At 39.6% G+C, this 14,167-nt stretch overlaps 1 protein-coding gene across 2 annotated transcripts in view; it reads right to left on the minus strand.

Moving 5' to 3' along the window:
* Nucleotides 1-3,608: 3,608 nt before the first annotated feature.
* gnal (guanine nucleotide binding protein (G protein), alpha activating activity polypeptide, olfactory type) overlaps nt 3,609-14,167 on the minus strand; it is a 79,331-nt gene continuing 68,772 nt past the window's right edge. For both annotated transcript variants that reach the window (XM_047367355.1, XM_047367356.1), the window contains exons 6-12: nt 12,299-12,353; nt 12,129-12,202; nt 10,614-10,672; nt 10,375-10,495; nt 7,990-8,120; nt 7,837-7,904; nt 3,609-5,859 (exon numbers count right to left, since the gene is read on the minus strand). In XM_047367355.1, coding sequence (XP_047223311.1) covers nt 5,713-5,859; nt 7,837-7,904; nt 7,990-8,120; nt 10,375-10,495; nt 10,614-10,672; nt 12,129-12,202; nt 12,299-12,353 — 655 coding nt within the window. In that variant the 3' untranslated portion in view covers nt 3,609-5,712. The remainder of the gene's footprint in view (nt 5,860-7,836; nt 7,905-7,989; nt 8,121-10,374; nt 10,496-10,613; nt 10,673-12,128; nt 12,203-12,298; nt 12,354-14,167) is intronic.

Consider the following 14,167-nt stretch of genomic DNA (forward strand, 5'->3'; position numbering starts at 1 on the left):
TTTTGGTTGTGAAAAAAGGCCTTAATTTTAAAATGTTTAGTGAAAAGTCTCCAGACACTTCAACAGGATCAACCACTTTATGGACCAGTTAAAGCTTTGTGCTTCTTCTGCTGTAAAAAGCCTTTAATTACAAATCTCACCCATATTTTCAACAAATAAATTTGACATGTATTAGAAATAAGGCAATTTATAAGCCATTTGTCAGAAGCTTCTTTTTTATTATTTAAATGGACTTCATTCCTTTTCATTTATTTCTATTTCATAAATTTCCCTCCAAGTATTTGTGTTGCAGCACCCTCCATACTGGAAGATGTGTAAAAAGCCTTAAACTGTCCTGGAAGTCATGGATTTCCAATTTATTCAAATTTACATTGAAAAAAAGTAAAGTATATATTAACAAAAATGCTTCTGTTACATGTGTTTTACAAGAATCGAACCAATAACTGGAACTCTGGTGTTTCTGTAAAACAAATTAGGTCTTTTTGTAAGATTTTTTCCCCTCTGTTTATATGTAGTTAAAGGTTGGTTTCTATATATTTTAGTGTTAAATGATGCTACTGCAGTACAAGCTGGGTTCATTTTAAGGCTTTTTGCAGAATCTTTACCAGAAGATGCAAATGATCAATTCGCTGATTTTGGGTTTTTATAGAGCAGAAAAATGTACTTTTCAGTTTTTAGAAAGTGGAAGCAAGGAACGAGCCTGTGTCTTAAACAGAGCTGATAATTTAGTTTTCTTCACTCAAAATCCTGAAGTTAAAACTAATATTCTCTGCTGTCTGCACCTCTCATCTACGTTCAGACTGATGGGTAAGAAAAATGTTTTTTTTTTGTGATTAACTGTGGCGCATCCATGTAATGGCAAATATTTTGTTATGTCAGTGGTTCCACCAGAAACCACAAGAATAATGAGTTATTTGAGTTTTTACGCATCTGTCTTGCTTTGTTCTGACTGGAAAACCTGGAACCTTTGCTGATCACGTTATTGGATGAGAGGAAAGGTGAATCGTTTTAAAGAAAACTCACATCCAGTTTCAGAAGACTCCTCATCTCAGCTCTGTATTCGCTTCCCTCCTGAATCTCCATTTTGGCTGTGTGGCGTGAATACGTTTCAAACTTTTCGAAGGATATTTATATGAAAAACAAATGTTTTTGTGTGTTAATATTTCATAATGGACGACTAGCGTTTCATTTGTATGTTTGTCCACCAGATGGCGACACTACCCCCCATTCAAAGCAAGATCTTTGGCAGGTTTCTACTGAAATACAGGTCCTTCTCAAAATATTAGCATATTGTGATAAAGTTCATTATTTTCCATAATGTAATGATGAAAATTTAACATTCATATATTTTAGATTCATTGCACACTAACTGAAATATTTCAGGTCTTTTATTGTCTTAATACGGATGATTTTGCCATACAGCTCATGAAAACCCAAAATTCCTATCTCACAAAATTAGCATATCATTAAAAGGGTCTCTAAACGAGCTATGAACCTAATCATCTGAATCAACGAGTTAACTCTAAACACCTGCAAAAGATTCCTGAGGCCTTTAAAACTCCCAGCCTGGTTCATCACTCAAAACCCCAATCATGGGTAAGACTGCCGACCTGACTGCTGTCCAGAAGGCCACTATTGACACCCTCAAGCAAGAGGGTAAGACACAGAAAGAAATTTCTGAACGAATAGGCTGTTCCCAGAGTGCTGTATCAAGGCACCTCAGTGGGAAGTCTGTGGGAAGGAAAAAGTGTGGCAGAAAACGCTGCACAACGAGAAGAGGTGACCGGACCTTGAGGAAGATTGTGGAGAAGGGCCGATTCCTGACCTTGGGGGACCTGAGGAAGCAGTGGACTGAGTCTGGAGTAGAAACATCCAGAGCCACCGTGCACAGGCGTGTGCAGGAAATGGGCTACAGGTGCCGCATTCCCCAGGTCAAGTCCCTTTTGAACCAGAAACAGCGGCAGAAGCGCCTGACCTGGGCTACAGAGAAGCAGCACTGGACTGTTGCTCAGTGGTCCAAAGTACTTTTTTCGGATGAAAGCAAATTCTGCATGTCATTCGGAAATCAAGGTGCCAGAGTCTGGAGGAAGACTGGGGAGAAGGAAATGCCAAAATGCCAGAAGTCCAGTGTCAAGTACCCACAGTCAGTGATGGTCTGGGGTGCCGTGTCAGCTGCTGGTGTTGGTCCACTGTGTTTTATCAAGGGCAGGGTCAATGCAGCTAGCTATCAGGAGATTTTGGAGCACTTCATGCTTCCATCTGCTGAAAAGCTTTATGGAGATGAAGATTTCATTTTTCAGCACGACCTGGCACCTGCTCACAGTGCCAAAACCACTGGTAAATGGTTTACTGACCATGGTATCACTGTGCTCAATTGGCCTGCCAACTCTCCTGACCTGAACCCCATAGAGAATCTGTGGGATATTGTGAAGAGAACGTTGAGAGACTCAAGACCCAACACTCTGGATGAGCTAAAGGCCGCTATCGAAGCATCCTGGGCCTCCATAAGACCTCAGCAGTGCCACAGGCTGATTGCCTCCATGCCACGCCGCATTGAAGCAGTCATTTCTGCAAAAGGATTCCCGACCAAGTATTGAGTGCATAACTGTACATGATTATTTGAAGGTTGACGTTTTTTGTATTAAAAACACTTTTCTTTTATTGGTCGGATGAAATATGCTAATTTTGTGAGATAGGAATTTTGGGTTTTCATGAGCTGTATGCTAAAATCATCCGTATTAAGACAATAAAAGACATGAAATATTTCAGTTAGTGTGCAATGAATCTAAAATATATGAATGTTAAATTTTCATCATGACATTATGGAAAATAATGAACTTTATCACAATATGCTAATATTTTGAGAAGGACCTGTAGATGTTGATGAAATCCTAATGTCAGATATGGTGTGCATGTAAACAATGTTTCTGTACAATGTATTTGATCTATAAAAACTGAAGCAATGTGTACATAAAAGCCTGCTACATGTTAATGTGCCCCTGGGCAAGGCACTTTACCTTAAGTTGCCTACTGATCTGCATATCAAAGTATGGAGGTGATTGGGTGAATATGGCTTTAGTGTAAAGGGTTTAACATACCTGCCGCTTGTACTTTAAACCTTAATAAGACAGATGGGTGGGTTTTTCCATGTTTTTCACCCCCAGAATTATCTTCAGAGTGCCTTTCTTTAAAGCCAGCTGACCGGCAGCACATAGGGGAAGTGGCAGGGCTGTCTTACTCTATAAACTCTGGTCACTGACACTTTCTCTATTATCTCCTGAAAATGGTTTTAAACCGCAGGAACGGTTTGTTGGAAGATTTTAGTGCTCGGGAGTAGCAGCATCATGCTGTGGGAACGCACTACTTCAGCAGAGACAGAAAAGCTGCTCAGCTGTAACTTTGTATACGTCTGCACCTTGGTATAATTTGATACCGTTAACCAGCCCATGGCTTAAACCTCTAAAACTTCATGAAATACTAGTTATCTGATAAAAAAAAAAAAAAAAACGCTTCAGCAAAGAGAGCTCCGCTCTGCTCTCAGCCAAACCTTTGCTGCCTGAAAACAAAACAAAAAGAAGAAACAAAACGGACACAACTGGACACCAGGATGGAAATAAAGCAAAGTCCTCTAATGTGCCTCTTTATTTAAAGAAAATAAAAACGTCATTTAATCATCCTCCCAAGGCCCAAACAAGGCTTTTCGCACCTCCAGTCAGTCCACTCTCTTTCAGGGATAGACGTGTACTGTAGCAGAAGAAAAAAAGGCTGATGCTGTTTGTACAAGGAAAAGAGCTCGTCTTGTTGGGTGCTGCTCACACATTCATAGTGCCTGTGCCATTAAAGTATGGCTCCAAAGGACCAAAGAATTACTAATATTGCACACTCTCATTTATTCATCTCCATCCTAAACATGCTTTCCTATGTGTGTATGTATACATATTTATTGTATACATACATAGGTATGTACACCTAGGCACACACATAATTAAACATGTATAATTGTACATATATATTTATATAGACCTATAAATTTACATGTACATACATTTATAAAATTTTACACGCACGACACGCACTCGCCCTCGCAATCGCACACGATGCGTCTGTGAGTCTATGTTTGTCTTATGTACACATGCGCACAGGCACGCACATCAGTACATATCTCACACACTTCAACAAAAAAAACAAAAAAAAAAAAAACAAACACAAACAGTAAGTTGGTTCCTATCAAAACAACACCAGGTTGCAATTTGGACACTTTCAATGGATTTTCCAATGTCTGTTTAAAGTTGAGAAATAAAATAAAAAAAATTATATATATATATATATATATGTATATATATATATATATACATATATATATATATGTGAAATTAAAACAAGAAAGAGAAAAGGCATGGCGCTGCAACATCTGGTCTTCACTGCAGATAAGTGGTTAATTTGCATAATGTATACAGGTTTTTAGGATTTTTTTTGTCCCTATTTTTCCCCCCCCCATTTTTTAATAAACAGCATTTCCTTTATTTTTATAAACCAGAAAAAAACTAAACTCTACAGAGAAAGTCCCCTACCCGCAGTCTCTTCGCTGCCGATAGAGATTTTGACATCAAGCTGTACAGCGCAGTCGAAAACATACTTACATCTGAGCTCATTTACAGGTACAGCCATAATCAAGGCACAAAGATCTACAAGTAGATTTGTTTTTCTTTCAATTAAGTTGTACAAAATAATATTACATTTTACAGTCTGTACAGGATAATTCAACCTTGCACAGTGTACAAGTTAACAAAAAAACCCAACAAATACATTTTTCCCCTCCTGCCCTCCTCCTGTTCAGTATCTCTAAGCTATAAAGGGTGGGAAAACAACAAAACAAGAAAAGGACGCCGGTTCAAGTCCGTGGAGGCAGCAGGGCTAAGGTGCAGAGAGCTCAGTCGTCATCGCGTTATTTCCTGCCCCTCTTTCCCCTCTTTTTTTTAAATCTCATCTCTCGCTCCACAAGTCTTTCGACTGCTGGGTCCCACCCTGCAGCTCGGCAAGCCAACATCGTGACAGGGTGGGTAATAAATATTATGATGCTACATTGTGTGTATGTTTCCTCTGGAGAAATAAAATAAACAACAAAAAAGAAGAACTTTAAAAGAAATGGTTCCTCTCCGTCCTCTCGTCTTCAGGGCGGAGCGAAGAAGGTCGAAGGAGGAGGCGGTGAAGGTATGGTGGTGGTTCATTCCTGCCTCTACACTGAGGTCCTGTCGGTGTGTTTGTTTTTTTCGTTTCACACCCACCAAAGCAGATCCAAAAAATTTTTAAAATACAACAAGCGGGGAAAAAAGAATCTAAATAAAATCAGGAGGTAGCCCAAGGCTTAGTGGAATGACAAAAATGAAGGCATTCAAAAAGGGAAGGATTCAAAAAAATATTCAAGAAGCAGCACGTGACAACTTTGTTCCCCAAACTTCCAATAACATCGGATTAAAGGGGATAAATCAAGAAATAAAGAAGGTACAAAAAAAAGCCAAAAAAGTTGAAAAGATGAAGAGGATTTGACACACTTCAGTAGTACTTCATATTCCTTGACAGGAGGGGTGATCTGAGGGTCTCTTTGTGGGCTTTGTGAGGGGGAGTAGAAAGGGTTCTTCAAGGATGCAGAATTGCAGAGAGGAAACACAGAGGGGCCAACAGAGAGAGAGAGGGACGTGTCTCTGTCGTCCATCACAAGAGTTCGTACTGCCGCAGGTGCATTCTCTGGATGATGTCCCGGCAGTCGTTGAACACCCGCCGGATGTTCTCCGTGTCCACGGCGCAGGTGAAGTGGGGGTAGCAGTAGTGTCTGCCGTCGCCGCTCGCAGTGCTGATCCGCTGAGGAGGAGACGACACGAAATAATCAGGATTTCAGAATAAAAGCGCTTGCAGCAGGTACTGTTGCATTTAGTCACAGTACAACCACAAAGTAGTGCCTAACTAAAAACTGTCATCATAATCCTAAACGTTTGGTGTGCATTTGCATTCAGCTCAATTTACTCTGATACCCCTAAATAAAATCCAGCCCGACCTCAGAAGTCACTTGTGTCTAATTGAATCTCGGCAGAAATGCAGCTGTTCTGTGGAGGCCTCAGAGGTTTGATAGGGAACAACCAGCATCATGAAGACCGAGGAGCACAGCAGATAGGTCAGGGAGAAAGTTGTGGAGATGTTTAGCTTTTACGGTTCAAAACAATCTAAAAAAATCTTTGAACATCCGATAGAGCTCGGGAAGAGCATGCAATATGGCTGTCCATGTAAACCGACCGGCTGGGCAAGGAGAGCATTAATCAGAGAAGTAGCCAAGAGACCTATGGTAACTCTGGAGGAGCTACAAACATCCACAGCTCAGGTGGGATCTCTGTCCCCAATGAATTTGGCCTTTTATGGAGGAATGTGAAGACGAAAGCCATTTGCTTAAAGAAAGGCAAGGGGAGACAGCAAACATGTGGAACAAGATGCTCTGATCAGATCATGCTGTGAGGTTGCTTTTCGAAGTTGATGTAAAGATGGATGGAGCTAAATTCAGGGCAATCCTGGAAGAAAACTGGTTGGAAGGCTGCAAAAGGCTTGGGAGTGGGGCAAAGGTCCATCTTCCAGCAAGACATTGACCTCAGAGACACATCGGACCTACAGTTTAGATTGGGTTTAGAGGCTGGAGTTGGTCAATAATCTCTGGCTTTCCCACTTGGAATTAAGTTTCACTATTTCAGATTAGAAAATTAGATGAGACCGTTACACTCAATGCATAAACCAACCAAGCAGTGCTAATGGAGAAGTAGTTTTTTCTTCTTTTTTGTTTTTATTACATTACACAGCCAAAGCCCTGTTTTACTACTGTTTTAAAATGTCCTTCAAGATGGTGGCATTTGGAAAATGTGGTATCTACTGAAGTGGTTATTTAAAATAAAAACCTGCGCATATTCATTACTTAGAATGGTCCAGTCAAAGTCCAGACAAAAATCCAAGTGAAATACTGTGGCTGCAAACTGGTGTTTCCACTCTTAAAATGTGCATCGCTGGTACAGACATACGCAAAAGACTTTCCATCCAATTCACAATCGAGGGTAACTTTGTGTTTGTGTCTATCACTTTTAATCTCAAGAAAAAACATTGAACTTTAAGGTTGTAACAAAGTGTGGGAAGCTTCCAGAAAGGGGTGTGACTATTTGGCAAAGCACCGTAAATCAGAAACATTCCCAGCATTTAACTGGCTAAAAACACACCAAAAATGCACAGTGAGAATTATATTTTTCCTTTTCTTTTACCAAACTGAATGTCTGAGGATTCAATCTAATTATGACCAAAACAGATCTAGAAATTCTGTTTTTAGATCTGACTTTGTTTAAATATAGCTCCAGTCACCAAGAAGATGGTTAGCATGAGTCAGGCACTGACCAAACTAGCATTTTCAGACCAGTGTTAGTCATCATTAAGCTGCAGTGGTCCTTTTCAAATATGAAGGAAACACACTGAGACATTGAACAAACCACAAAGGGACAAAATGGAAACCCTGCTTTGCAAAACATCAAAAATAGAACCAGTCTTTCATAAAGAAATGCCTGATATTCCCGCTAAGGTTCTTAAAAAAACAATACAGATAATGATGCTATCTGAGATTGGGTCTCTGAGATTAGTTGGAACCATGGAAACCCTGTCAACATCAACATTACAGACTTTTTTTTTATTATTCTTGACAGAAACGGCTCAGAAGAGCTATTTCTGTCAGAATAATGCACCGGTGGGTCAATCTCTCAATAATCAGACGGTTAAATTCAGCGTGTTCGTATGTGGACCTGCAGGCTTTGTACTTACAAGAAACTCATCTCGGATGAAGAATTTGGCTCGCGTCACTCTCGGGTCTTCGCCTGGTTCAGGAGTTGCTGAAAGGACAACAGAGTCTCCTTTTAAAAACAAATGGGGATAAACGTTTGTTCGCATCATGCTTGAGTGAGGTGAGCCACAAACCTTCATTTGGTATGGTGTATCGAGCGTATTCGGGGAAATAGTCCTCAATTTTGGATTTTCCAGCTAATACTTTCTCAGCCAGCATGTCCTGCTTGTTCAGGAATAAAATGACAGATATAGTGCGTAACCATCTGAAAAACAAACAACAGTGTTTATTTTATTAAGTATATATTTACTGTAAATTACAGGTTCAAACAGAGTGGGGGCAGTATCATGCTGTGGGATGCATTTCTTCAGCAAGATGGGTGGCTAATCCCTGGAAGGCTGAAAAAATACATGTAGGCAAAGCTACATTGGTTGAGACCAGGGGTCTGCAACCTTGGGTCTTCCACAATGACTCCTAATAAATTTAGCTGCAAATAATGAAGAACAAACTAATGTTTTTTGCATATAGATATAATAATAAATGGAGGGTTTAGCAGGTTTTTAGTTTTTTAATGAAATAACTGCATTGGATTTTCAAAACAGAATGAAACTAAAAGTACCAGAAATATCGTTTCCCTGAATATTCCATTATTGCTTATTCAGGTTCATGTTGCACAAATTATTCTGATCATGTTTAAGACCACAACTGGACTGCTGACCTGAACTGCTAAAGAAATTATTTACAGTGCATTCTTAAAGCAGCAATTAATCTGTAAATTCACTGGGTGACATTTGTTGTTATTTCATTCCTGCAGCTGCAGCAGTCAAAAACACTCAGCCCAGCAAATCAGTTTAAACCACCACCAGATAAAGGAAACATGACCAGAAAAACACTTAATTCCCACACAGGAAACACCTCACTCATAATACGTATTAAGTGTAAATGATCAGATTGTTTTACTCTGTTCAGCTCTCCTGACCACCTTAAATAGTGAAGGCTGTGGACACAGCAGATTTTTAAGGTTCAACTTTCTTTATTTATGCCGGCAGTAAACAATATATATGGGCTTTTATTGTAGCAAATAAACATAAAAAAATGAAGTAAATATCTAAATCAGTATACAAGAAATGGCAGACAAATGATTTTCCAGTGGTACTTGCCTCATGTAGATACAACGGATAATCAGAAACTTGTACATTTTTTATGTAAAACATTATGTTTTGATTTTAAGATGCAAGATATCTACGGAAAGGTGATTGAATTAACAATAAGAATATATTATAGTAAAATGTGACAGTTTCAAATAGTTATGTAGCCAGAGGTTTGTAAATGAAGGAAAAAATATCAATATCACAGCACAAAAAGCAGACATTTGACCATAATTAATTTAAAAATTCAAATAATTTGAAATTATGGCAAAAAATCATTTGGCCAAACAATAATTTGCATCTGTACGTACCATTGGGGTCTACAGTGTTGTAATATAGTAATGTGGCTAAGTCGAGAATAAACACGGTACTGTTTGACTGCTTTCATTGTAGCAACTAAGTCTTCCAGCCAAGAAAGGCGCACTTTCTATGGCAAAACATTTAGTGTTGTCAGACTGATATTTGCATCTAAGATGCTTTTTGATCAAAACTTGGAAGATCTGAGTGGGTCAAATGTCACACGATTAACCAACAGAGTGGAAATGTGCGATGTGGAAGATGATCGGCCTCCTTTTCACGTCGCCACAAAATAACTTCTAGGTAAATTGATGCAGAAACCAAGTAAAAATCTGAATCCACAGTATTCTACGAAAGAAAAATAGGGGAAAAAATGGTGGCTTGAGGCTGCCAATGTTTGTATTTATTGGATGCAATTATAAGAGTAATGCAACTCAGAGGAATCACACTCTGCATGTAATGAATGAATAAAATCACTTGTTGAATTTTCCCTTTACATGGTTCTCACAACCATCACAATGTGCCGAACGTTAAAGCTACTAGCCCAATTAGGCAACAATAAAGTGAAGAGGAGCAGGGGGGAACTGGAATCGAACTTCAATGCTGAGGAATCTATGTTGACATCTTTCAATAATCGCTTATCCACCATAATGTTTGCTAATACCAGCTGATCAGCTCGAATCATGAGCCTGTTTTGATATCATCAACAAAACAAAAAAGCTGAAATTGTTTATTTTTCTTCATTGCACATTTTAAAAACTTCTGATTTTCTAAAATCCCGCAGTGCAAATGTATATCTCACTACCTGGTTGTGTTTTAAAGTCTTTGTACATTTGATAGATAAAAATACTCCACCTTTTAGTATCTACAAGAGATACAAAAAGTTTTCTACAACACAGACAGTCTTCCATCACTGCTGTGGATTGATTTATAGTAATTTTGGCTTTCTTGCCTCAGAATCAAGACAACCTAGTGATTAAATCTGTGCTGGGCCACTGAAGCTTCTGTAGGGAAAGTAACAACAGTAAGAAGACTAAAGATTTGCTGTGTTCCAGTCGTAGCTTTCCGACTCACCTGTTGTTCCAAATACTGCGGAAAAGGTCCAGTGCTTCCCGTAGCCTGTTGGTGTTATTGTCTTCCCTTATTACCATGTTATAGCTGCTGCTGGCCACCACGAAGATGATAGCAGTGACGTCTGGAAGGACAACAGAAATTCAGAGTCAGAACAGCGTTGTTTTTTGTTTTTTTTATTTATAGGAATTAATAAACTACAAAGTTTCATTAATTTTAAAGAGATGGGCTGAACGACTCACCGTTAAAGCACTGGATCCATTTTCTCCTTTCATCTCTCTGACCTCCAACATCAAACATGCTGTGGACGAGACCAAACACCGGGTCAAGACTCTGAGACAGCAATGACCTCGCTGCTGACATCTTGTGACAAAAGGGCTTTGAAACTTTGAGGAATTCGTACAAAACAACACGATACATGCAGGATTACTACATGACCTTAATGTCCAAATCAGAGATGTTTCCAAAACCGCAGCGGTACCAGAGCAGATATCACAAAGGAGGGAAGGATGACAAATGGATGAATGGAAAAACACATGGATTGATGGATAAATGGACGACTGAAAGAATGAAAAGATGAATGGAAGGATATATGCTCGGTCAGATGGACAGATGGATGGATAAATGTATGGATGGATGGATGGATCAGAGGTGGGCAAGTTCAGTCCTATAAGGGTTGGTGTCCTGCCAGTTTTAGGTGTTTCTCTGCTCCAGCAGACTTGGCTAATTACCAGGCCTGTGCAGAACATGCCTGCATACTGAGGAGGTAATTCAGCCATTTGATTCAGGTCTGTTGGACCAAGGACACATCTAAAGGTTGCAGGACACCAGCCCTCAAGGACTGGAGTTGCCCACTTCTGATTTAGACAACGACACATTGAGTAAAGTAAAAAAATTTACACATTTTTCAAGAATGTTTTCCTTGTTCAAGACTAATCCAGGCATGGAAAATGACGACATTCCACACTTATCCAGACTGCTTACTGATCGGGTCTGGTGTGAAATAGAGACATACCAGACAATATCTGTGGAAGCATTAATAATCCGGTAATGCTTGAATAAAATTTGGGATATCTGTGCAGAGAGCACCCTGGATGAGTTGATTTCCTAAAGGGAATTCCCGATCCAAAGCCATTCCTTCAATCACTCAGGTTGATATGCAGTTTTACAAAGGTTTGTTTCAGACAGCGAAATGTGACAGAGATGAGTTACGTTTTCCGTTGTTCTTATAACCATCATCATCTCAGAAATCCTGTTAAAGTCGCTCGGATCCCACCACAGTACCCAGCAGTCCTGGGATCCGTGTCTCTTTTTTTGCTCTTTTTTCCCCTTGGAGAAGCAGGGATGTTGGAGGGATCAAACTTATGACATTTCAGGCCCTGAACCACGAGGATAAGATAAATATAGTAGTGATACCCAGGAGGGCATTCCAATCTGTGATTATTCTTTAACGATGACGCCAAAACGGGACGGGGTCAAACGCTTCTAAAAGAAGCAAATTACTGGAAAACGCCCCGAGAGTGTCTGTTTTCAGAACTGGGTGACGAAGATCTGGAAAGCTGCTGCATAACAGAGAACGAGAGAGCGGATGTAAGAAGAACAATGCATCCTTTTAGCGGGGTAGAAATATTTGGCTTATAAAAGTGACAAAAAAAATAAGCAGGAAGCACATTATAATATTTACTATGTTTCTGGCTGTTTGTTATTTTGGTATCTTAATTTCTACTTTTAAACACCCTCCTCCTCGTACGACTTACTGAAAGTTGACTTTGTCTACTTGGAACCTCGTCTCGAAAATCCCTGACGTTAACACTCGGCAGCGTAGAAGATCCTGCACGACAGAGACACAACAATGAAGGTTCAGTAAGCAAAAGCTTTTATTTAAAAAAAAAGCTGCCTTTCTGAGCAGATTAGCAGGAAAACTGACCTGGTCTGTTGGTGTGTAGTCACTCTGTCTTACAGAGTCAATTCTGTCCAAGAAACTGCAACAAACAAACAAAAAAGAGGAGACTTTTTAATTTTTTATACACTTGGGAAAAAGATACAGTAAAATATAACAACTGGAGAAAAGGTCTGAAGAAAAACAAATCCAAGACACAGGGAAAACATACTTTTATTGTAAACAACCAGAAAACAACTGATCTGATCCAGACGCAGTCGCCATGTCTGACTACCTGCAGAGGCCTGAGGAGGCCGCTGTTATTGCAGCTGCGGGCCACTAGAGGGCAGGCGTGCTCAGTCTGAGCTATTTTGGTCTGTCTCTAGCCAGAGTGATTGCATAAGGTGGTTATTGTGGAGGTTACACAGAATGCTGCTGCCGTCTCTTTTACAACAGAGAGCAGCAGCAGCAGCAGCAGCAGCAGCAGCAGCAGCTGGGCCTCTCACAGCTCGGGACAATCCGGGGCCAGGGACGAGGAGCCACACGGGCCTCTGGATGACCCGGATCACCCAGAGAAAAGACTGCCAACAGGGGGCTCCAGGGGCCAGGATGCCATCACACACATACAGTCTCTTGCAAAAGTATTCAAACCCCACATACCTTTTCCACGTTTTGTCTTGTTAAAGCCTCAAATGTTAATGTATTCTACTAGGTTTTTAGGTGACAGACCAACACTAAGTAGAGCATAATTGTAAAGTGGAAAGAAACAAATACATCGTTTTCAAAATGTCTTAGAAATAACAGTTTGAAAAGTATGGCGTACCTTTTTCTTGCGGCTCCCCCTGGTTTAATATTTTGTAGAACTATCTTTTGCAACGTGCCAATCTTGAGTATTACTTATTTATATCTATAGAACCGGAATATTGCCTATTCGTTTTTCAGTTATTCAAGCTTTGTTATATATCATGAAAAACGCCCGGACTTCAATTTTCAACTCTTGCCACGGATTTGGACTTTGACTGGGCCATTCTAATTCATGAATATGCTTTGATGTAAACCATTCAATCGTAGCTCAGACTGTATGTTTAGGGTTGGTGTCCTCCCAGAAGGTGAACCTCGTTTCAAGTCTATTGCAGCCTCTAACAAGTTTTCTTCCAGCTTCCAGGTGACTGCAGAAGTAAAACTTCCCCACAGCATGATGCTGCCACCACCATGTTTCACAGTAGGAATGGCAATTTTCCTTCAAAAAGCTCAATTCCGGTCTCATCTGCACAGATAACTGCAAATGGAATTTCTTATGGCTTTCTTTAAACAACTGATTTCTTCTTGGCCATCTATCCTCAAGGCCAAGGTATGAGTCTACAGGAGGCTGAATACAAGTGCACATTGCACTTTTCAGATTTTTATTTTTTTATTATTTGCAGTTATGAGCTTAATATAAACAGGACACCAAGGCTGAGACAATCTTTAAAAGTTACTTGAAGATGGTGTTCCTGAAAAACTAACAAGTCTGTCAGAGGCTCTCGGTTAACTTTAGCCTTTATGCTTTCTGTTGAAATAACAGTCGACAAATTCAGGGTTGAAAATAAACAAAATGCATTAAAAATCCAGTAATTTAAGATAAGTACAGAATGCACCTGAATAGACCTAAAACTCACAGTAGGGCACAATATTTCATTTTTATTCAGCATTTCCTGAAATTAAGGAAATATTGCTACTCCTCGTTTTATCTACAGAGTATTATTTAGTTTTTGTTTTTTTACTTTTTGGTACAAATCCACAGTATGAATACTTTAGTTTGGATTTTAGGCACTTGGAGATAAACAATAGTTCTGATTTAATTCCAAAAACACAGCAGAAAATCCAGGAAAAGGTCAAACTTCCGTATTAAACAGAAAAAACTAAAATAAAATAGGG

The sequence above is a fragment of the Girardinichthys multiradiatus genome, chromosome 6 (assembly GCF_021462225.1).
Source record: "Girardinichthys multiradiatus isolate DD_20200921_A chromosome 6, DD_fGirMul_XY1, whole genome shotgun sequence".
Taxonomy (NCBI): Eukaryota; Metazoa; Chordata; class Actinopteri; order Cyprinodontiformes; family Goodeidae; genus Girardinichthys; species Girardinichthys multiradiatus.